This window comes from Lemur catta, chromosome 23, assembly GCF_020740605.2.
Source record: "Lemur catta isolate mLemCat1 chromosome 23, mLemCat1.pri, whole genome shotgun sequence".
In the NCBI taxonomy this organism is placed as follows: Eukaryota; Metazoa; Chordata; class Mammalia; order Primates; family Lemuridae; genus Lemur; species Lemur catta.
The window spans coordinates 20,263,833-20,288,306 of record NC_059150.1 but is presented as its reverse complement, the minus strand read 5'-3'; the positions used below and the strand labels follow the sequence as shown (position 1 = coordinate 20,288,306).

The following is a 24,474-nucleotide window of genomic DNA, read 5'->3' as shown; positions in this document are numbered from 1 at the left end:
TTATGATATTCTGTGGGCCCTTTCAAATTAAAAATTTGTTTTTAATTGCTAAAAATGAATTTTTTAAGATTTTTTATCCATTTGATTTTTTTTGAATCCAACAATTATTTTTATTTATTTTTCAATTTAACAGGTACTTTTAGGGTGCTTAGTATGTGCCAGACGCTGTTCTAAGTAATCTCTTATAGTGGAACAGCATTTTTATAGTTTAAAAAAGACCTTCATATATGTTATCTTATTTGATATTCATAATAAACATACAGGGTAGGTTTTTTTTACTTTGGTCTTACAGATTTTTTTTTTCATTATTTTTAAGAAATTAAAGTTATGCATTGAAGACCATTCATCTTGGGGTAGAGGCAGGACTCATACCAGGTGTTCTGATTCCAAAGCCTGTGCTCCTTGCACTTGGAATCCAATAAATTGAGCAATGTCTTCTTCAGGACTTGGCTTTTCTGCATCCTCTCTTTGCTTTCTTGTCAGCTGCATTCTCAGATAGACATCTTCTATTGGTGGCCCCAGCAACTCCACGCTTACATTCTACAGATGATTTAGAAATCTCAACACAAAGAGTCTCTTCCCAGGCAACCCCCCTTTTGATTTTTTATCTCTCTTTTTACAAAGAGAGATAAATCACTGTCCCTTCTATTTCTATCCCCCCTATATCTTAGCTTTTCTTTTATGTTTTCTTTTCTTTTTTCTTTCTTTCTTTTTTTTTTTTGGAGACAGTCTCGCTCTGCTCCCTGGGCTACAGTGCCATGGCATCAGCCTAGCTCACAGCAACCTCAAACTCCTGGGCTCAAGCAATCCTTCTGCCTCAGCCTCCCGAGTAGCTGGGACTACAGGCATGCGCCACCATGCCCAGCTAATTTTTTCTATATATTTTTAGTTGTCCAGATAATTTCTTTCTGTTTTTTTTAGTGGAGACGGGGTCTCGCGCTTGCTCGGGCTGGTCTCGAACTCCTGACCTTGAGCTCGGCCTCCCAGAGTGCTAGGATTATAGGCGTGAGCCACCACGCCCGGCCCTATGTTTTCTTTTGTTGCTTTTCTCTTTTCCTTCTAGGAGGTTACTACACGTGGTCTTCTAATTTGCTAATTTGTTCCTCAACTGTATTCTTTCTGCTATACAATCCATCTGTTCTGTTATTTTGACTGTTATATTTTTAATTCTGTGTACATCTTGATTATTAAATTTTTTTCTTCTCATTTTTTATTGCTAATACTTTTCTTGTCTTTTTAATATGTTTATTAGGCTAATTTTAAATTCTTGATTTGCCTGTTCTAATATTTTTTCTTCTTCTGATAAACTCTTATTTCAGTACATTATTTTTCTTCTTAAAAAGTCCTGTTTCTTCCATGTCTTGTTTTTGTTCTGTGAGTTCTTGTTTCCTTGTCTCCTATTTTGTGAAATGGTCCATTCCAATCTCTATCAACACCAGTGATTTCAGGGTTGAATTTTAAAAAGTTTTTAAAAATACTGATGCCTGGACTCCTAGAAATTCTGATGCCCTTGGTATAGAGATTTCTAAGATTGTAATTATAATTTAGATTATAATTCACTGAGCCTAGGAATTAGGAGGAGAAAAGGTGGGGAAGAGACTGTTTTAAAGGTTATCTCCACCTCATTTGTTCAATTCCTTACACAGGTTTCTGTGCTGCCCAGATTTTTCTCCTGAGGATACTTGGGGCAGAGGTCTGAAGTGTAAGAAGAGACTTTATGTCTCAAGGCAGTGGCAGGAGAGAAGCAGGAGCAAAGCTCTAGCAGTTTCTTCTTTTATTCTTTCATAGCCATGCCTGGCTGCCTTCTGCTCCAGGTCAAAGCTATCCCCTTTCCTCTCTCCCTCTTCCCCAGAGATTTCTTACAGGGTTTTTCCTTCTTTTTTCCCTTGTTATTTTCTTTCTTTAGTCCTCTGTGATGATCTTGGAGGAATAAGCCAGCAAGTATGTTAGTTTTAGCAATTAGAACTGGCACCTCCAAACACTGGTAGTCTTGTTTTTGTATCTTTTATGACTGTAGAGATTAGTGCCTTACTAATTAAGAGTTCAATCAAGAAATTACATCGTGGCACCCTCTAGTGCTTGTTCATTGAAGTTCCTCACTGAGAAAACTTCCTTTTAAAAAAATCTTAAAACTATGTAGTATCTCTTGCTTTTAAATAAGTGCTCTGTAACTAATTTTGCAAAGTAAGATTTGTTTTAATCACAAAATACTATCAACAGGGAAGCCATTATTCATACAGTAGGGTTAATATTTCTGTAAATGTATAATTTTTACTTTAAACAGTTTCATGTTTAGATTAATTTTTCCTTGTACTAGTACCCTCACTTGTACTCTATAAAAAATTTTTAATGCTTGTTTAATGAAAAACCACATTTGTATGTTTTTCCATAGATAGTGGAGTTGGAGCAGGGATTGATTCATATTATGAATATCTATTGAAAGCCTATGTCTTGCTTGGAGATGACAGTTTTCTGGAAAGATTTAATACAGTAAGTTGATCCAATTTTGCATTTATTTTATAGCCAATTTCATTTGAGTCCATATTTTGATAGAACCTCAGTTACCTGTGTGACATTGTAAAAATAATTTGTTCTTAAATGTGTAGTGGTTTTGTGTCAGTATTCCCTGATGATCTTGAACAAGGACAGGGTAGAAGCTACATACATTCCAAACAATTAGTTTACAAAGTAGTTTTATTTTCATCTTTTATCAGAAAATTTCCAGATATGCCAGTAAGTGATAAAATGGATTTGACGTTGTACAAGGAAGAGAATTATTGGAATAAGTTACTAGTTAGCTTTCTCTTTTGGATTCTCGTTCTTTTTGAGGTCTTGAAAGTTTGAACTAGTCTTTTGTCACACCACGTATACAGGCTTTGAAGACTTGGAGAAACTAGTGATTATTCATTTCAAATGCGGGTCTGCAAGTCTTAAGATTAGATCAGAAACACAGGCATATTTTTTGGGGAGAGAGGGAGGATTATTGAATGCAGTTGGATCACCTTTGTAACTGAAGCAAACTGAAATTAATACAGCAAACTCATCAGTTATATCACTGTATTCTTGTAAAAATAATTTATCGTTTATTTGCTAACCCATTAACTTCACCCATGTTACATATGTGAGGCATTATGATATAGTGGTCAGAAGTATGGGAGATGCCCTGGTTTAAATCCTGGTTATACCACTGCTGGTTTTGTGATATGGTGGCACTAATACTATTTATAGGGTTATTAGGAGGATTAAATGAGTTTATGCATATGAAGTGATTAGAATAGTGCCTTCATCTGTGGCAGGTACTCAATAATGGTGATTAAATAATAGGCAAATTAGCAAAAAATAAACTAATAGAAGTTTTACTAAGTCATCAGTTGAATACTTTAAAAAATACTATCACATATGTTTATTAGATTATAACAAGAATTTCTTGAGGTGAATGGGGACAGATAGTATTTTTGTTGACTCATTACTACAACTCAACCTGTTGTCAAAGCTGAGAAATAACTAGAAGAAGACAAAAAGAAAGGGAGAAAGAATTTCTAAGAGCATAAAAAACAGAGAGAGCAGACCATAAGAGTGGCAACAGTGATTAGATTTGTTAGTTTAAATAGTAGTTAGCACTAGAATGGTTTTTTGTAATTTTTTTTTTTTTTTTTTTTTGCGATAGGGTCTTGCTATGTTTGTCCAGATTAGTCTTGACTTCCTGGGCTCAAATGATCCTCTTGCGTAGCTGGGATTATAGGGTTGTACAACTGCACTTATCTAGAACATGAGAATATTATGTTAGCTGAGAAAGGACCAAACTTCCTAGACATAGGCAAAAACTAATTCTGTAATATAGAAGCCTGTAACTATATTCCAAGGGGACCTAAGAACATCAGTGGGTCATAAAGGTATCAGATTAACTTTCCTCAGCAGGTCCCGTATTAGATATAGTCCTCACTATTCTACATCTGAGTTACAGGACATAAAGTAGTAATATATGTTTTAGAAGATTTCCACCCAAAATAATTTAAATATTTACATAGTTAATTGATAGTGTATTGATGTATAAATTCTGGTTTAATTTCTTTACAGTGCTATTTAATGTGTTTAGTACATCTCTTTTCATCTACTTTCATGAACGCATATTGTGATCTTTTAGCACTACGATGCCATAATGAGGTACATTAGCCAGCCACCTCTTCTCCTTGATGTGCATATCCACAAACCAATGCTGAATGCTCGGACTTGGATGGATGCTTTGCTTGCCTTTTTTCCAGGTTTGCAGGTATAAAGAACTCCTTTTTTTCAATAGGAAAGTAAAATGATTTTAATTAAGTGCATTTGTGATCTCTAAAATTGAATTACCAAAACATAGTCACATTCCAAAATTGTATTAATATATATTTTTCTGTTTATATAGTGATTATAGATAAAAATCAGCTTATATTTTATTAGGTAATTTTGTTGTTGTTGACGTCTAGGTTTTAAAGGGAGATATTAGACCTGCTATTGAAACTCATGAGATGTTATATCAGGTGATTAAAAAGCACAATTTTCTACCAGAGGTAAGCAAATAATCTTTGGAATTCTAATCTTATATATATGTATATACTATAACTTGTTAATTTAAAGGTAGAAAATGACATCTTTAAGGCTTGTTTGTTCTTTTATTTTTTTCCTGGTTAAATAGTTTAATTATTTTTTATTTATACAGTATTTATATGTTTTTGCTTTTCTTCATGTATTAACTAACAGAAGTCTAGTTTAGGGTAATGCTGACATTTTATTTTATATAAAAAAATTTCCAACTTTCTGTTTCGCAATCCTTTCTAACCCATGCCATTGTAATATTGTCCCATTCTAACTTCTATATACCTACTGGCTAGGGAGATCTTGTCACTTTTATTTTCTGAAGCTTGTTTTATGAAAACTAAATTCATTAAATATACTTTTGCTGGTCACACATGCTCCCTGGAAATTTGGAGAATGCCAACCTTTCCTCATGCTAATTGAGAATTACTCTTCCTGGTTTTTATACAGTATATGGGTAGTAAATATTCTTGCTAGCTAGCTTGATATGACAAGATTTTAATAGCATACTTTTTGGCTTTCCAGAAATGTACCATTAAAATTTCCAAATGTGTGTATGGCCTTGTTCTATCCCTGCTTATTGGCTACCCTCTGTGAGATATCTAAGCATTCCACCAACTTAGAATGCTTCCTAACGTGTTTGTTTTGGAAAGTATAGTTTTATTAGCCTTCAGGTGAGTAGGACTGTGCATTGAGAAAATTCATATCCATACAGAATAAACTGAGGTTTCAACTAAATACATCTATCACAAGTAAAGTGTTTATTTGGTTTCTATAAAAGTTTTTGTTTTTTATTTTTATCTTCTTGTAAAAACCAGTTGGTTCTGTTATTGAATAAATTTCAAATGGACTAATTTTATTTATTTTTAGACAATGTCCTGTCTCATTCCACAAAGGATTTGAGATTGTTAGAAAATATATGCCAAAATGATGCTAAAATAGAAATATGCGTACTTGAAAATTGCTAAGAGAGTAGATTTTAAGTGTTCTCATCACACAAAAAAAATATGTGGGGTGATGCATATGTTAAATTGCTTGATTTAGCCATCCTACTGTGTATACATACATCAAAATACCATGTTGTATACCATAAATATATGTAATTTTTATTTGTCAATTTAAAACATTTAAACAAATATGAAAACTAGGGAAATAATAATTAAGAGGAAAAAGTAGAGAGAAGGAAGAAAAAGAAAACATAATTATGTAGACAGGACCCATTTGTGGCATTACTGAGTTTCATTACTTTATTACTGAGTTTTTCTGAGTTTGCGAATAGCCAAAATATTTATTTAAAAAGCAGTCCATTCAATTGGTAAAAATAGCAGCCTTGCAAAATGAATTTAGATTTTAAGCAATGAAAATTGATGTTCTATTGATGAAAATATGTCATGATTGTTATTCTAATTGCTTTTACCTATTTATGAGTTAATATGTACTACTGTGTATTTTAGAGCTACTTGTTTATTTAATCATATTTTTAATGCATATTTGTATGTTGTTTTGTTCAGGCATTTACTACAGATTTCAGGGTACATTGGGCTCAACATCCTTTAAGGCCAGAATTTGCAGAAAGTACCTACTTCCTGTATAAAGTAAGATAATTTACCTCTCTTTGCTTTTTAGCCCCCATTCTTTGTTTAAATCTCTCTTTTATAATAGTAATTGGATTTTCAAAGCCCTCTTTTAATATTATAATGGTTGGATATATCATACTTCTTATTTATCTAGTGTGTAGAGTTATTGAAAGATGCCAGTATTGACATGTAAGTTTATGCCTTTTTATAATATTTATATAAGCATTTTTTTAAAGAGAAATTTTATGTTCTAGAGATGCTTTCTAAAGCATGTCTCTTGCCTTTCTTCAATTAGGTAACCTTTCTGGGCATTAAAAATTTAATCTAAAGGCAAAGATAATATGGTTGTACAACTTTTCAATTGTATATTTAAGAAGTTCTGTAAAGTAGGTCCATGGCTTATTTTCAGAGCTCAGTTTCTATGTAACATGTGTTCTAGTGCCTGATATGGTGCCTGGCACCTAGTAGGTACTCAATAAATATTTGATAAACGAATGGGTATGTGGTAATATATAAGCTATGTATGTGTACACATATATTCTCCTTTTTATTAGGCTACAGGAGATCCTTACTACCTTGAAGTAGGGAAAACACTTATTGAAAATTTAAATAAATATGCTAGAGTGCCTTGCGGATTTGCTGCCATGAAGGATGTTCGTACTGGAAGTCATGAGGACAGGTAAAACAATTGCCAACCTCCCCTTTCCTCAGAGCAACTCTGAAACAACCGCAAATGCTACTACTGGTTAGAATTCAGATAGGTTTCATTCTTTTGCAAAGGGTATTTGAGGACACAAACCTTAGTTCATTGTTTTTACTTTTTAAAACTGTCTTGAATAAACACATTCTTAAATTGTTTGAAAAGTTTGTATTTTTATGTTAGTGCCTGGCGTATTGTAGGTGTTCAAATGATTTTTAAATAGATGAATGAATGAATGATTGTTAAATGTCAGAACCTTGATATTAGAAGTATTTGAAGTGTTTTTTCCCTTTTGTTAATTTTTTTATGTTATGTAAGATACTAGAAATTATCAAGATGATGGTGAATATCTGGATTATGAGTTGTGCTTAATCAAGATTTCCTCAAAAGCTGTGTGTACTCTTACTCTGTTGCTGATTTGAAGGGCTAGGGAGGACCAGTGTTAGTTGCTGTTTCATTGGCTACTGGATGGATGTGGATGGCATGAAGAACTCAAGCTATAAAAAGCACTGTTTCATCAGTGTGATAGTCACAAACATTCCCGTTATTCCAAGACCACTTACCTGGTTATCACATCTCTAAATGAATGCTGAAGCTTGTTGATTCATTTGGTTAGCAATGTTCATTCCACAAATATTTACTAAGGCCTTTTATGCACCAGGGTTATTACTAGTTTTGGAGGATTAAAGATGTGAAGACGTGTCCTTTCTGTCGTTGAATCACTGAAGACAGGCAGATAAACAGACTTTTAAAACATAGTATAAGTGCTGTGAAACACATTAAAGGGGGCGTGAAACACATGTTGGGATATGATAGTCACTGAAAGGTTCCCGGAGAATCCTGTGTCCTGAAGGATGAGCAAGAATTAGGAGAAGAAAGAAGTAAAAGAAGTTCCAGGCAGAGGGACCGCAGACATGAGAAACATAGCACTCATTACCTACTCATAGGGTTGTCCCTTAGTCCTTTACTCAGAGTATTTGGGTAATAGTTAGTCTTGGAACCTCTGTTCCTGACCACTGCTGATGAGAAATGGGTAGGTTTCTGGAAGCAGGTACACAGGTAACAGCAAGAAATGAAAGCATATACACGTTGTATTTGTCTGTGACATTTATTGACTGTTTCCTGTACTCCAGACAGCCTTCTAAGCACTTTATATGCTTTAACTCATTTGATCCTTACAACAACACTCAAAAGTGTAATTCTATCATAATCTTCATTTTAAAGATGAAGAAACCAAGGCAAAGAGAAGTTAGGGAACTTGCCCAAGGTCACACAATTTGTAAGGTTAACTTAGAATTCAAATCAAGGCAGACTGGCTCTTGACAACTGTGTTATACTGGCAATTCATTCAAAGGGCAATAATTAAGCACCTACTATATGCCAGGCACTGTACTTAGCTGTGAGGATAGAAGGGTAAAATAGAACTAGTCCCTTCCCTTCAATGACTTATTAATGAATAAGATAGGTCTGTAAAGAAATAATCACAACCACGTGATACGTTCCATAGTGGAAAAGAGGCAACAGGTTGAGGAATTACAGAGGAAGACATGATTTACTCTGTTTAGGGAGTTCCATTTTCCTTTTTTCCTTCCCTCCCTTTCCCTTCCCTCCCTTCCCTCCCCTGCCTCCCTTCCTCCCTCCCTCCCTTCCTTCCTTCCTTCTTTCCTTCCCTCTCCCAGGCTGGAGTACAGTGGCACAGTCATAGCTCGTTGCACCCTTGAACTCCTGGGCTCAAGCAATCCTTGCACCTCATTCTCCTAAGTAGCTGGAATCACAGGCATGCACCACCACACCTGGTTAATTTTCCTGCTTTTCGTAGAGACAGAGTCTCACTATGTTGTCTCAAACTCCTGGCCTCAAGAAAGTCTCCTGCCTCAGCCTCCCAAAGTGCTGGGATTACAAATGTGAGCCACCACACCCAGCCAAGTTACATTTTTCAAAGTTTCACATCCTTCCCCCCCATCAGATATTCCTTTTATAACATTGTTTCTGGACCTCTTGCCACTGCCTTTGCCCTCTTCTGATTGTATTCAGATATATGGAATCGCTCTTAAAATATTGTGTCCAGACTTACCCATACTCTCAGGATATGCCCAGCACAACAGCACTGTAACTATCTGGATTCAAACAAGGGATCATTGGTTTTCTGAGGGGCTGACAAGTTTACACCGTCTATCTAATTGAGGACCACTGCTACTTCAACTCACTGTTCATCATTGGGGCCATTGTACCTCTCAGATGTGTTTAGCCTGACAAAAGGTTGAGAACTACAAATCTTTATTATACTGTGTTGCTAGGTGTGCTTCAGATTTTTTAGCAGCTTTATTATGTTCAACTCACAGTGAGCCTCACAGTGATCAACCAGCCTCAGATATTTACCTATATAGCCTGCTCACAAATGGGTGTTTTCTACCCTGCCCTGGAACAGCTGAGTTTGTTTTTTTAGTGTAAACTTAGAACTTTATCCTTTACCTAGAAAAATTTCATTTTGTTGTTTTTTTTCCAGTTTCTAGACCAAAAAGAGAGGTTGAATCTTATTTTAGTCATTTTATCTATTAGCTAAACTACTAGTTTTCTGTGATCTGCAGTTTGGATAAGCAAAAAATTTTTCATCCAAATTGTTGGGAAGAATTTTGGTTGGGCTGTGACCAGTGCCTTATGGCACTTGAGAGCTTTCAGTTACCAGCTCTTTGCATTTGGTTGCTTATTCCCCTGCGGATCTACCAGCGCTGCCCTCCAGCTCACCAGCACACACGCACACAGGTTTTAAAATTTAAATATCTGTTTTTCCAAGGTTGAGGGATGCCACTTTTCATGATTACATGACATAAGATTGCAATATCTGTCTGGCTGAGAAACTTTTCCCCTTGCTGGCTTTAAAGAAGCAAGCTGCCACATTGTAAGCTGCCTTAGAGAGGATCACATGCAAGGAAGTGAGGGCAGGTGCAGCCAGCAGCCAGCAGCCAGCAAAGAGCTGAGATGCTCAGTTCAACAGTCTGCAAGGAATGGGATGCTGCCACCAGCCACGTGAGCTTGGAATCTACTCCTTCCCTCGTAGAGGCTCACGTGAGACCCCAGCCGTGGCTGACACCTTGATTTCGGCCCTGCCAAGGACATAGCTAAGCTGTGCCCACACTTTTGGCTCACAGAAAGTGTAATATAATAAACACATATTGTTTTAGGTCTCTAACCTCATGATAATTGGTAACACAGCAATAAATAACTAATACGATGGAATTCTCTACTTTTTTTGTAAAGCAGGAAAAATAAACTGAAGCTGCTTCACTTTGATCTAAACTCTAAGAAGGATCAAATATTATTTCAATCTTGGAATTACCTGTGAAAAATGGCAATCACAGTATTAAATAAAAAGTCTACTAAATCACCCAGAAAAAAAAAAGAAATATCTGTTTTCCTAATAACAGATGATTACTAAAAAGAATTTAGATGGCAAAAAGAATATGAAAATCTTTCCTGAAACACTCTCCCCTACTTGTCTAAGATAATCACTGTTAACAATGTGATAATCTTCAGGACATTTTTAATGCCTGTATGTTTGCATTTATGTATACATTTATGGCTTTTAAAATCCAAATTAGATCATATGACATAATACTCAGGTTGCTAACTTTGCCCAGTTCATGTTGTAGTGGTCTTACCAGGTCCTATTCTTTTGTAAATGTTTACAAATCATCTGTTTCATAATCAGTTCTAGCATTTGCCAGTTATCAATCATCCTGCTCAACAGTCTATAGTTCTCCATATAGCATCTGCTCATGTAATAACTGTCCTTTAGAAAAGGTTAAATTATAAGAGTATTGCAGATTGACAGGAAAGTGTTTATTCTAAAAAGATTGAGACCCCAAATGGCCAAAAAGTTTTGAAGCATTACAAATGAGTTTTTGTTCCAAAATAAAAAAATCATTTATATGTAGGAAAAATCATAGCTGTAGTTTTGATGTCATAATATGCCAGCTACTTTGCTAAATAATTGACATTTAGTATTTCATTTAGTCTTTCCACCAATGTCATGAGTGTATTATTATGTCCCTTTTATAGAAGTTAAGTGAAGCTCACAGTCTTCATATAATATTCTGATGGTCACAGAGTTAATGGAAGATCTGTTTCCAAAGCCCATATTCTTCCACTGCGTTCCACTACCTCTGCAGCTCATTCTTCAGTAATGCTATTTAAACTTGCATTCAACTGAGTAAATGTTTATTGAGTGCCTACTATGTGCTAGGAATTGTACTTGGCCAGAGGTGTGAAACTATGCACCCTGTCCAATAAACTAAAAGTTATTTATTACTACCAAAACCCAGGGTGCTTTGGGAGGTTGTAAATTAAGTTTAATGTTACTATAACTCCATCTACCAGCTATGCTCTTTTTCTGACACTTTTAATTTTATTTAAACTTTTCTTTAAAAAGTTGTTAAAACAATAACATTAAATCATTTGTAAAGGCACATATATTTTTACTCTTTATTTCTCCACATTCCCTTCTTGACAGTTATATAAATATTTACAATATTATAATCATAGCCCATGTGACTTTGTGTTGTACTTTTTTTCATGTAACTTTTTATAAATGATTACTTTTAAAGCCTTCTTGTTTATCACTTAAATGGCTACATAATAAACTCCATCAGAATTGTATGACTTTATCCAGTTCTCTTAATATTAGTTGAAGACTCTTATGTAGTTCTCACTAATAAAATTCATCTGGGTTATTTCCCTGCTGTTGATTCTCTACAGAAGAAACAGAGAACTTTTCCTTATTGGAAGACCTATAGAAAAATCTTGTCTGCGTTACTGACAAGATTTAGTGTACCTGTGTGTTAGGCAGCTACTCTGGTCTTTTTCATTACCGTGGAATTTACCTGGAGTCAGGATTATTCTGCCACTGGGAGATTGATATCTTCTGTAGATCACTGGACATCTAAATTAGTATAGACAGGGTTATTGACCTTGACTGTATGGCTCTCAGATAGTTGGCATTTAGGTATTTTATGTTCTTATATTTATTTCTGACTTTTCATTTTAGAATGGATTCTTTCTTCTTGGCTGAGATGTTTAAATATCTTTACCTATTATTTGCTGATAAAGAAGACATTATTTTTGACATAGAAGATTATATCTTTACAACAGAAGCTCATCTGTTACCTCTTTGGCTCTCTACTACAAATCAAAACATCTCTAAGAAGAATACAGTGAGTTTTTGAGTTAGATATCTTATTCTCTTTTTTACTTCCATGTTTGTTTTCTAGTGAAAAGTAATCTATGACTAGAATTCAATAAATATATGTATGGTAGGAGGAAAAGTACATGTAACATTTTCTTATCTTGTTTTTACTACATTCTGTATACACTTAGACTTCATTAAATGTCTCCTTTTAAAAAAATCTTAATGTTCAGTAAAATAATTATTTTTATTTACATAAAATTTTTTTATATTGTAGACCTCAGAATATACAGAACTGGATGACAGTAATTTTGATTGGACTTGTCCAAATACTCAGATTCTCTTCCCTAATGACCCATTGTATGCCCAGAGCATTCGTGAACCCTTGAAAAATGTGGTGGATAAGAGCTGTCCTAGAGGCCTCATCAGAGTGTAAGATGTATTATTTTTTATTTGTTAATATCAAAGTTAATTCTTAGTAAATGACAGAGAACTTAAGGAACATATAATAACACCCAAGGAGGCATTCACTTAGACCAAAAATATTGAGGTGTATAGTTATCACTAATTAAAATGAAAATTTTCAGTAAAGTTAGATAGTAAAGCTCATTTTGTAGTAATGTCTTTTTTATTATTATGGAAGTTTTCAACCTGTCTTTTGTTTAATGAACTAAGTAATGATAAGTGGGTAGTATATAACAGTTTTTAACTTCTGTAGCTCATTTTTACACATAACAGTTTCATCAAATATTTCCATATCTTAGACATGTAGAAAATATTTTTCTTTATGTCTGTAGTTTCTGCATCATGAAAAACAGGGACTTTTTTGTTTGACTTTTATTTTTTGAGAGAGTACTTACTCTTGCTTGTTAGATAAAAAATATTTTTGGCTTAATGAGTTCAGTTTCTTCCAAATAGTTACATTAGAAAGGCCATTGCAGGAAAATTTAAAAAATATATATTTTTATGTGAGCATTATCATTTATTGATATAAATATTATTTAGCTTTTAAAATATTGGGAGAAACATCTTGTTTTTAGAGGAAAACATTAGTAGTTACAAATGCCCAAGCAAATCTATTCTGTACCTTCAAATAGTTACAATGCTGTTGACTCATACTAACTTATATAAACAATATACATGCTTTTGTAACTGGAAGATATGCTATTTGAAAGCTATGCCACTTATTAATAACCTAAATTATATGTAGGAAAATAGCTGTTTCCAGTTATTACAGTTTTATTTGTTCTAAAACTAGTAATTTTGTACGTATTTAACATTATTTTTAATTGGCTTGTGTTTTTTGCCAATTCTGACTTGTAGTTTTTTAAGCCTTGCTTATAATTGCTTTTAGCAGAGAGGAGAGTTTCAGGAGTGGAGCTAAACCCCCTCTGAGAGCCAGAGATTTCATGGCCACTAACCCTGAGCATTTAGAAATCCTGAAGAAGATGGGGGTGAGTTTGATTCACCTCAAAGATGGGCGAGTCCAGTTGGTCCAACATGCAATCCAAGTAAGACATTGCTGTACTAATTAGATACCATCGCTTCTCTGCTTCCTTTGGTCTCATTAGCTTTAATAAGATAATGACATTTGACTTTTTAAAAACTTGAAATACATTTTTTCAAGTTAAGAGAATCAGAATTTTAGGACTCAGAAGTATCTTGGAAAGTCATCTAATTCAACTCCTTTATAGTATAAATCAATTAACTAAGTCAGAGATAGGTTGAGCACTTTGCTTAAGTTAGTATACTCAAATGTAGGACTCTAATCTAAATTTTCTGTTTCTCAGTCCATTGTCTTTCCACTTTACATCTATTTAGAGCATAACTTTAAGAGCTAAGAATTAGTTTTACTATTTACATCTGTTTTATATTTTAGTTTCTAAAGAGCTATTGAATCTTAAGTATTATAGGCATTTTATTTGTGCCTAGGAAAGATAATTTTGGGGGACATTTTTATTGATTTTTACTTTAAAAGTTTTTATAACATGAGGTCTTTAAATTATTTACCCTATTAGCGTAGTGATTCTCAAAAAACTACATAGTTTGCTGAATAATTTCTACCGAAAACCATACTCAGGTATCCCTTAATCTTAAATTTAACCTTCCCATAATGACACCATGCCTTCAAATTTTCATCTTATCCATATTTTTGCCACATCCGTCCGTCCTTAAAGAGTATTCTTCCTTCTTCCTTACGTTTTATTCACCCTTGCTTCCTGGTAGTGGGAGTGACATCTCTTAAGACATTGCTTTTACTTAGGCCACCAGTGACATAATGGCTACCAAGTGGCATCCTAATCCTTGCATGATTTAACTTTTCTCTAACTGTTGACTGACCCCTTCTTAAAACATTTTCCTTTCTTGGCTTCCAGGATATTTCAGCAGCATAGTTCTTTTTATACTTTTCTGTTCACTGTTCTGTAGATTCCTTTGTAGCTCTCTCTCCTTTCTTGGTACAAACACTCAGTGTAGGCACTTTTCCAAGAATCTAGATGATATTCTTTTCCCTGTATGCTCTTCAACAGTCTTGCCTATTTCCACAAACTCAGCTATCATCTTTGTACATATGACTTCTTAGATATATATAAGTAACCCTGATTCCTAACTTTAATCTTAAACTCAGCTTTGATCTACCTGTTGTGCATTTCTGCATCTCAGTCTCAATCTGTCCAAACTTGAACTATCTCTTCCTTCTTTACTCTCTTCCTGCCTGTACCTCAACCCATCTTTCCTTCTTTTGTTCTCTGTGCAAGTAAACTCTATCATCATTCTCTAAGTAATCAAACCTGGAAGTCTCAGCATAGGCTTTAGCTCCTGTCTCCCAGTTCCTCTCTGTCTTCCTCCATCCTCCAACTCCTGTCATGTCCTGTTGGTTTTTCCTGTCAAGTGTCAAGAATCTGTCTTCTTTTTTCTATTATACTCAGTCATTCTTCAATTTTTGCTCTGTAAGGCTCCAGTCAAATGTCATTCTAAATCTTTCCCACACACACAGCAGAACCAGTTGTTCCCTTGTCTGTATTCCTATTCCACTTTCCCACTTGAGAAATTTTATCATAGCTAATTTTACATGTTTCTTGTCTAGACACAGACTTGTTAACAACTGTCTCTTCAGTGCCTAGGCGAGTGCTGGGGTAGAATAAGTACTTGATACATATGTTTTGAATCAAATTGTATCTGGTTGTTAGTTCTCCATTTCAAGTAGGGGAAATATGGGCCAAATATGAGGTTAATTTCTTCACAGGGGAAGCCAGGCAAAGGAGCATTTGATACAAACCAAAAGTGGTTTATAGAATAGTGAGGGTGACACTGATAAAAATTACAGATAAGTCATTTTCAGAAAATATTTCTGCAGGTAATATTTTTGAGGACAAGTAAACCATAAATACTTGGTGACCAAAAGTGAAAGGAGAAATTTTAGAGTGGGAGACTATAGCACATTGTATTTAGAAAATCAGAAAAGTTGGTGGGATTTTCCAGAAAGGAAGGATAAAATGGATCTGTTTCTTTCATAGGCTGCTAGTTCAATTGATGCTGAAGATGGGTTGAGGTTCATGCAGGAGATGATTGAATTGTCAAGTCAGCAACAAAAAGAACAGCAGCTACCTCCACGAGCTGTACAAATTGTTTCCCACCCATTTTTTGGCAGGGTAGTATTGACTGCTGGACCAGCTCAGTTTGGGCCGGATCTGTCTAAACATAAAGAGGTAATGTAAGTTTAAAACATGCTTGTTGAAATTGAATTGAAAACATTAAGTATTGTCTAATTTTTTAGTCTCTAATTTCATTGTTTTAAAAACTTCAGTATTCAGTGTCTCAGATTTAAGTAAAGTAAAAGAATTTTAATTAAAATTTTGTTCAGATTGTATCCAATTTCTTAGTCTCTTCTCTAAGTTAGCACCTTTAATTTATCTAAATTAAAATGGTTTTCAAACTTTCTAACAACCACTAGACCTTTTTTTTGGACAAAAATCTAACTCAGGAGCTTAAGGTAGAAAAACAGCTAAAAGCAGCAGTGCTCTGGCTCAGGTGGCTATATAGACAGCCTGGGACCCTGAAGTTCCTCTGAGCAAACTTGGAAGAACACTAAGCTAGTAGGTCCTCTTAGTTGTAATGTGGGAAACAAAGACCTGCATAGCTCAACAATTCACAGGTTCATCTGACTAATTGATTGAAGAGCTGGGACCACAGCCCAAGTATCCTGACAATCTGAAGCCAGTGTTCTTTCCATTCTATTACTCTGAATTTAGACTTTTGTCTAATGTGTATTTTAAACTATGTCAAAGGTTTATACATTGATTCATTTAGCAACTATATATTGAGTGCCTGCTGTATTCCAGGTACCACTTGCTATGTATCAGTTTACAAAACCAATGAAGATCCATGCCCTCAGAGAGCTTACATTCTAAGGGAGTGAAGGATATTCATATGTCTTTATATTAACAACTTTAAAAAAAAATCACTAGTGGATTTAATTTTTCTAGGAAAAAGAACTGCTTGCAGATTCATATAGACTAAATGTATTTCTTTTCCCTCTTTCAAAAAGTTTTCCAGTTACCAATGATAGTTTAAAAATGGTTCCCAGCTGTAGTAAATGTAGTGAAGGGGCCTATAGGTCCCGACTTTACCACTAACACTGTACCTTTGAGCAAATTATATTACCTGAGTCTCAGTTTCCCCATATGTTAATGGAAATACTATTTGTATTGTTTTGGTCAGAGTCATTATGAAGATCAGATTTCGTAATTTACGTAAAAATGCCTTATAAACTGCAAAGCACAATAGAAATGCTGGTTGGGTACTGTGATATGCGAAATGTTTAAAACAAAATTGTATGCTAACTATTAATTAGGAAAAAATGAGTTCTAGTTCTCTTAAAGCCCTAAATACTGAGGGGTAATGACTAGATTGCAATTTGAGAAGATTAAAGTATTTAAGTTACTTTTACTTCTGACAGACAAGAGGATTTGTTGCAAGCAGTCAACCATACAATGGTTGTTCAGAGCTTACTAACCCTGAGGCAGTGGTGGGAAAAATTGCTCTGATACAAAGAGGACAGTGCATGTTTGCAGAAAAGGCACGCAACATCCAGAACGCCGGAGCCATTGGTGGCATTGTCATTGGTAAGTAATCCTCCATGTCATTGTGTTGTCTAAGAGGAGATAATTTTTAGGATTTTTGTTTTTCTAAAATTTTATCAAAGAGTCTGTCATTATTTTTGTTTCACCTAGACAACATAAAGGATAGGTAATCCAGTACTGTTAATAATTTCTATATATCTGATATCTTTTTTGAAAGCCTAGATTTGGGTTTCTGTATATTAATGTCTGAAAATACTTGGGGTCAAGTATGGTGGGATAGGAGTGAGTGATAAAAGCACCCAGTACCACAGATAAGAAAATGTGCCCATGAGATCCAAAACCTCTGAAGGGCAAGAATTACACTTTGTCCTCTCCACTGGGGAGCCGTTGAAAATTTCCATTCCTCTGCAAAGATGCAGGCTTTGGAGTCAGACACATGAAGGGACAGTTCCTGGCTCGACCACAGCGTTGCAGTGTAACCTTGGCCCAACTTCAGTTTTTCAATCTGATTCTTTAGTAGAATATGTTTTGAGCTTCAGCGGAAATGGTGATTAATATCTTTTAGGTGATTATAAAGTTTAAAGATAATATATATAAAATTGATTGACATTATAGCGGATGTAGGCATCAGTACATACTATAGCAGTATTTACAGTATTGCTAGCAGATTTATATCCTTTGGGTTTTTTTCTACTGAAGTTACATATTATCAACTTTATATCATTTTACTCATATATTTCGACTGGTGGGTTATGCTTTTTATACTTCATAGAAAATCAGTTATATTATGACAAGCAGGCCATCGGGGGAAATATACATTTTTCTCTGTATTAAAGTAAATAGTAGTTTACATTCAGAAAGAACTGGAAGACCTGGTGTCTCACCCTAATTGTGAGTTCTTCTGTATAGCTTCTCTCATGAGGGAAATCTATTTTTGATTTCTTTTTTTATGCTCCTAATTAGGATAGATTTTTTTTCTAAATTCAAGGTAAATAAACATTTAAAGTAAAATATTAGTATTTATTTCAGTGAAAAATTATTTACTATTCCTTTTGCTTATCCCATATGGGCACTCCAGTGTTGATTTAATGAATGTATAAATTTCATTAGTTAAGTATGTATTAGAAATTTTGTTTAATAACTTAAATCAGCAGTTAGAAAACTATAGGTCAAATCCAGCTCATTACCTGTTTTTGTAAAGTTTTATTGCAACACAGCTATGCTGATTTGTTTGCATATTCTCTGTGACTGCATTGAACTACAATGGGGGAGTTGAGTAGTTGCAACAGAGAACTGCAAAGCCTGATATATTCACTGTATAGCAAGTTGCAGAAAAAGTTTGCTGACCGCTGGCTTAAGTCATCCTCTTTATTCTTGGTTATTTCCCACACTGAGATTTTTATTGAAGAATTTAGTATCTTACCATCGCTATCATTTTGAACATCTCTACTTACTGGGAACTTCAAAATAAAAATAAAAATTATAAAAAATAAAGTGTGGAACATATGCATCAATATTTTTTAAAAAAACTTTCTTTGTGTAGTATTTTAGATATTCCCTATTTTTCAGCAAAGTTTAATTCTCATAATATATTCTATAATATGCAGGGATTGTTAAGTCTAACCAGTGTTTTCTTTGGTAGCTATTAGTTGAAGCATTCTCTACTGGGTTCTACGGATAAATAAATAAGAGACAGTGATCCTTATTCTCAGAAAATTTAATTTTTAAAGAGAAACTTTCTTATGACTTCTTTGTCCTAAGTTTTTTGTTTCTCACAAAGCATTTGTTTTGTTTTTCCTGGTTTTAATTGTATATAAATGAGTAAACTAGGACATAGTTGTTTTTATTGCAAGGACTAGAAGTACAAGTTATCTTAGAAATCATTTGGTTGCAGGAGATAATTTACTTAAGTTGGTTTAGGAAGGGAGGTTTGTTTACTATATGAAAATGAATTATTCTCATTGAACCCAAGAGCCACAGATACAATGGGGATTCACCAGGAGGTAGAAATGAGAACTAAAAATCAACAGGAACCTTGATAGCCAACATCTTTCTCATTTCTCTCTCTGTCTCTATCTGTGGGTCCCCCTGGACTCCTTCCTCTGTTTCTCTTTGTAATTCTGCCTCATTTTCCAGCTTCTCACCAGCCTGCTCCCTCTTTGTTCACTATTCCAAAATGGCCATTCTAAATTGCATCTTGGCCGTAAGTCTGTGTCGCTTACCTGGACTGTTACCCACTGCTGACTGACACAGTCTGTCTGTGTGCCAGTTGTAGGTTTCCCAGGGAGCCTTAGGACCAGGCAGCCATTCTTTGTCTGATCAGTTATTACTAAGAGGTTGGGTCATATGTTGTCTTCTGCACTTAGCAGGGCCTGTAACAACAAGCGCTGTGAGACAGGACAGGCGCTGTAGGGAGACTGGCACATGAGAGTGGAGGTGAACGTGACTGGCATCTCTAGTAACACAGAGTGTTATTAGTAACTGCTACTATTAGTAGTCCTACTACTACTATTTAACCAGTGTAAAATAGTAATACTGTTTAATTCAGTTTGTAGAGGAAAGACCTCGGTAGTCATAACTATTCTTTGTGTGCATTATATTAAAGAACTATCAACTTGTAGTTTGATAAAACAATATAATAATGCCATTAGAGGAAAATTTAAACAACAAAAATTCATTATGGTTCTATCACTGTAATCCAAGTCATTGAATTTTTGCATTTCTACACTTTTTTTATAAGCATATGAAATTTTTATAGTCATAATCATAGAATTTTGTGTTCTACTTGTTTCATATATTACTATATCATTCTGTTTTTGTGTGTGTTCCATCAAGTAGTTAATTATAATTATAATGATTACAGTTCACAATTATAAATAGCACTCTCGTATACTTCTTTGAGCATAGGGCTTTTTGCTTCTTTTGAATTATTTCCTCAGGAATAAATTTCTAGGATAATTAGTGGGTCCAAAATTTTGTTTGTTTTTGAAGTTCTTGATGCATAAACTTAATTCTGTCAACAGGTAAAAAAACAGTAACAATTGTTAGATAGATCTTTGTAATGAATGGATGTTTTGATGTTTGCTGTATTCGTTTTCTGGCTAGATGACAATGAGGGGAGCAGCAGTGATACTGCCCCTCTGTTCCAGATGGCAGGTGACGGGAAGGAGACAGATGACATCAAGATCCCCATGCTGTTCTTATTCAGCAAAGAAGGAAGCATCATACTGGATGCCATCCGGGAATATGAGGAGGTAGAAGTGCTCCTTTCTGATAAAGCAAAAGATCGAGGTAAGGGTAAAGAACCATTTGTTTTTTATATAGCTTAGCATTAATTTTGCTATTGATAACAAAAATGAGTCACAAACCCTTTTTTTGGTTCACTAATAAAACAAGTAAAATTTAAAAAAGATGATTGCATTCTAATTCTGGGAAAAAGAAGAAAATGATTTCAAAATATATTTTTATTTTTGGAAATAAGAGTAGTAAAACATTTATTTTGCTTTCTTTGCTGAGTTAGGATGTATTTAGAATTCTATTTTTATATGTAATTTATAATTTTTGCCATGATTCTGTTCAGTTGATAAAAATATGAGACTACATAAAGAAAGCCATTTTAACATCCAGAAATATTCACCAATTTGATGTCATTGATAGGACATTGTATATTTCTTTTATAAGGACTATGAAGAGATTGTATGCAATGTTGTATACAATATGATAGTTAGTTGGTCTCATCAGGCCACCAATAATCAAATGACCATTATCTTGGTGAAGGCAATAAAAATCTAGCAGCTTTTCCCCGCTGAGATCTAAGTTTATCACATGGATATTTATAAGTTACAAGAGTTACTTAGAAATACTATTTCTGAAGAACGAGATAGCATGTCTTAATTCAAGGGAGTAATAGTACTCTCTAGGCCAAAACGTTTGTTTGTAATTTGAAGCTCCTTGAAATGCAGATTGCTAAATAAATGCAAGGTCTTACTAGTACTCTTTTATAGTTTCATACCCAGGGATAGCAGAGAAATGAGATAAAGTGTGAGCTATCAGACATAGACTATCATCCCTCTTGTGGTAGACGTCTTTCTTATCTGCTGGAGTACAGAGAATGCCATACTCTTCCCATCCCCCCTAAATGGATGAAGTTGTATAATTTATATAATGTTGTTATATCCCCTAGGGTATTAGATAGATCTATAGGAAACTGATTCAATTTAGTGTAACTTCCAAGTGGGACATTTCAAAAAAAAGTTTCGTGACAATCTAATGCTAGCCTAATCAGTGTTTTGTGTTGTCATCTTGTTTTGCTTTATTCTTTCTTGAGATTCTTTGAAATATCAACTATTTAAGAGCAATGGAGTGAGTAGACTATATGTATATAAGGATGTATAGATGAAAACAGAACGAAATACAAAGGTTTTCTAATCTTCTTAAATCCTCCTGTGTACAAATTTTTTTTCCTTGGCCGGGCTTGGTGGCTCACGCCTGTAATCCTAGCACTCTGGGAGGCCAAGGTGGGAAGATTGCTTAAGCCCAAGAGTTTGAGGTTGCTGTGAGCTAGGCTGATGCCACGGCACTCTAGTCCAGGCAACAGAGCGAGACTCTGTCTCAAAAAAAAAAAAAAAAAGTTTTTTTTTCCTGGGCCCTTTTTCTAAGCTCAGATCTTCTTTCCTACATTAAGCACATCAAACGTAGGCAAATTATTATTCCATGTAACTCTTAATGCCTTTGCTTTTTTCCCCCCTATTTTGTGCTACCACTGGAATTTCAGCAGCATTATTAAAAGGTAAAATTATTCCAAGCTACATTATTAATAGTAGTAAGTATCTTGCATTAATAAGCCTTAAATTACATATGTGTATATATGTGTGTGCATATACACATACATATATAATTTTGTTTCAGTGGATACCATGAAATACGTGGTTTAATTAACTAGATTATTTTCATGTCTAGTCAGCTAGTCCCATAATAATAATTCTTTATTGATCCTGTCATAACAAATACTGTTAATTATACATCCCCTATAATAGATGAACTCACTAGTCCATGTCCATGTAAGAGTCACTCTAACAAAGGCATTGTTGTTTTGGTATTTATTACTTTCAATCAATTTTTATTTGAATACAATGTAAAATATGTAAAGTACTGACTTGTTTTAAAAGCTCATATGTTTGTGTGGGTGGATGGGATTAGGACCACAAGATTATGGTAAAGCATGTGCTTCCCATACTGGAGAAAGGGTATGAGAAATAATCAATTGTATTAGAAAAAAAAATTCTTGGCGGCCGGGTGTGGTGGCTCATGCCTGTAATCCTAGCACTCTGGGAGGCCGAAATGGGAGGATCGCTTGAGCTCAGGAGTTCAAGACCAGCCTGAGCAAGAGCAAGACCCCATCTCTACTGAAAATAGCAAGAAATTAGCTGGACAACTGAAAATGTATAGAAAAAATTAGCCTGGCATAGTGGCGCATGCCTGTAGTTCCAGCTACTCTGGGAGCTAAGGCAGAAGGATCGCTTGAGCCCAGAAGTTTGAGGTTGCTGTGAGCTAGGCTGATGCCACCCCACTCTAGCCCAGGTAACAGAGCAAGACTCTATCTCAAAAAAAAAAAAAAATTCTTGAGGAACAGTATTCCCTTAAGGACTTTGCAGTAAAAGGGCATTATTTAAATAATATTTTTAAAAAGTTTTCACAGTCCATAAATTTATTGAGCTATGTCTTTTTTTTATAGAGTGATGTTTTGATAAAAGGTCTTAACCTCCTTTTTGTGTAGCAGCTCTTTTGAGAACTATACAGCTATATTAACTAAATCAGCAATAGGTTATAGTTGTAATAGCAACAGGTAATAGTATCAATGTAACAAAAATAAGTGACAATATTTTTTATGAAACCAACTATTTTATTCTTTAGGATAATATCCTAAGAAGCTAAAGTCCACAGTGGTCGTCATTAATTTGTCCTGTACAGTTACCGCATACTTCCTTGTTTCTCCCCTGCATCAGTACCAGCTCATGTGCTTGTTGAAAGTGTAGGCTCCTGGGTTTACTCCACAGTATTGAACCAGACTCTCTAAAGGCAGGGGGGCAAAATCTGAAATTTTAAATAAGCATCCATGTGATTGTGATGTAGCCTATTCCTCAGATACTCTGAGAAACACTGAACAAGACCCAGTTGGCATTCCTTTTCTGTCTGCTAGCTATGTATCGGGCCATATTGTAGCATCATGGGTACTAGTTAGGATTATATAAGTATACCAAATAATAACATCCTTAAAATTTCACCAATGAAATGTCTTCCAGATTGCCCTTTCTGAAACTCTCATTCCATAAATAGGTATTTTTCCTTATAAAGTTACACAGTGCTGATTGAGTAGTCCTTTCCACATATTAATACAGAAAATAGAAGCCCCAAACAAGCCCTCACTGCTATCTTCTTATTCTGATGGTAAGTCCTAGACATTAGTATAAGCATATCTGAAAGCAAAAATTTTCTGATATCTTATAACACATTCTTCTTCAGAATCTAAATATTTTATCAAGTGGAGATGTTGCTTACTCAAGTCAAATCAGTGACACTGCTGAAAGTTAAGTTATCCACAGTCTGTTGTTGAATAGAACTTTCAGTATCATGTCTCAGTGTGTTTCATCTTTCTAAAATTTACTTAATTATTCCAACCCAGTGTCCACAAACAAAAGGCAATGTGGTGTTGCCTTTAGATCCAAATTGAAGCAGTTTACAATTAAGAATCAGTTTTCTTTTCTCAATAGTATTTCTCAAGGGGAAAAAAAAATCAACATTTTTAAGTTCCAATACATTGTCATGCTTGCAACTTATTCGAGTGTAGGCTTACAGTCTTGTGGGTAATAGCCAAATGATTTCAGGGCTTTTCCTGTGCCTGTCCGGTAAAGAGGCAGACAGAGAAAGTGGGGGAAAGAAAAAAAAAAGTCCCATTCTTTGAACTGCTCCCGATTTAAGTCAGGCAAGTGTCATTTTCCTAAGATTAGCCCCCACTGAACTTGATTGGGGTGAATCTGTTCTGGAGCTGAACTGTGGAACTTAGGTTGCTGTTGGAAAGAATTCCAAGAAGAAAAATTTAGTCCATTTGCAGATGGACTCTTTGCCTGGAGAATAACATCTGAAACATACTTGTAAGCAAAATTGATACTTACCTACCCTCCTTTCTCCAACCAAAGCATGTTTTCTCAGGCATTTTTGCATTTGCACATCTCTTCCCTCTCTCTAGAAATGCCTTATCAATCCCTATCCCCACACCCATGGCCCTTTTCCTCTCTGAGAACATTTAGCCATCTGAAATTTGAAATGCTGCCTTCTTTATGAATTTTTCTCTTATTCTCC

General features: G+C 34.7%; 1 protein-coding gene across 1 annotated transcript in view; it reads left to right on the top strand.

Annotated features, from left to right (window-relative positions):
- The window catches only part of EDEM3 (ER degradation enhancing alpha-mannosidase like protein 3), a 70,084-nt gene that overhangs the window by 36,509 nt on the left and 9,101 nt on the right, over window positions 1–24,474 (top strand). Inside the window, exons 9-19 of the mRNA XM_045536400.1 lie at window positions 2,393–2,490; window positions 4,145–4,270; window positions 4,467–4,550; window positions 6,087–6,170; window positions 6,707–6,831; window positions 11,897–12,062; window positions 12,312–12,466; window positions 13,392–13,545; window positions 15,550–15,741; window positions 16,992–17,157; window positions 20,221–20,406. Coding sequence (XP_045392356.1) covers window positions 2,393–2,490; window positions 4,145–4,270; window positions 4,467–4,550; window positions 6,087–6,170; window positions 6,707–6,831; window positions 11,897–12,062; window positions 12,312–12,466; window positions 13,392–13,545; window positions 15,550–15,741; window positions 16,992–17,157; window positions 20,221–20,406 — 1,536 coding nt within the window. The remainder of the gene's footprint in view (window positions 1–2,392; window positions 2,491–4,144; window positions 4,271–4,466; window positions 4,551–6,086; window positions 6,171–6,706; window positions 6,832–11,896; window positions 12,063–12,311; window positions 12,467–13,391; window positions 13,546–15,549; window positions 15,742–16,991; window positions 17,158–20,220; window positions 20,407–24,474) is intronic.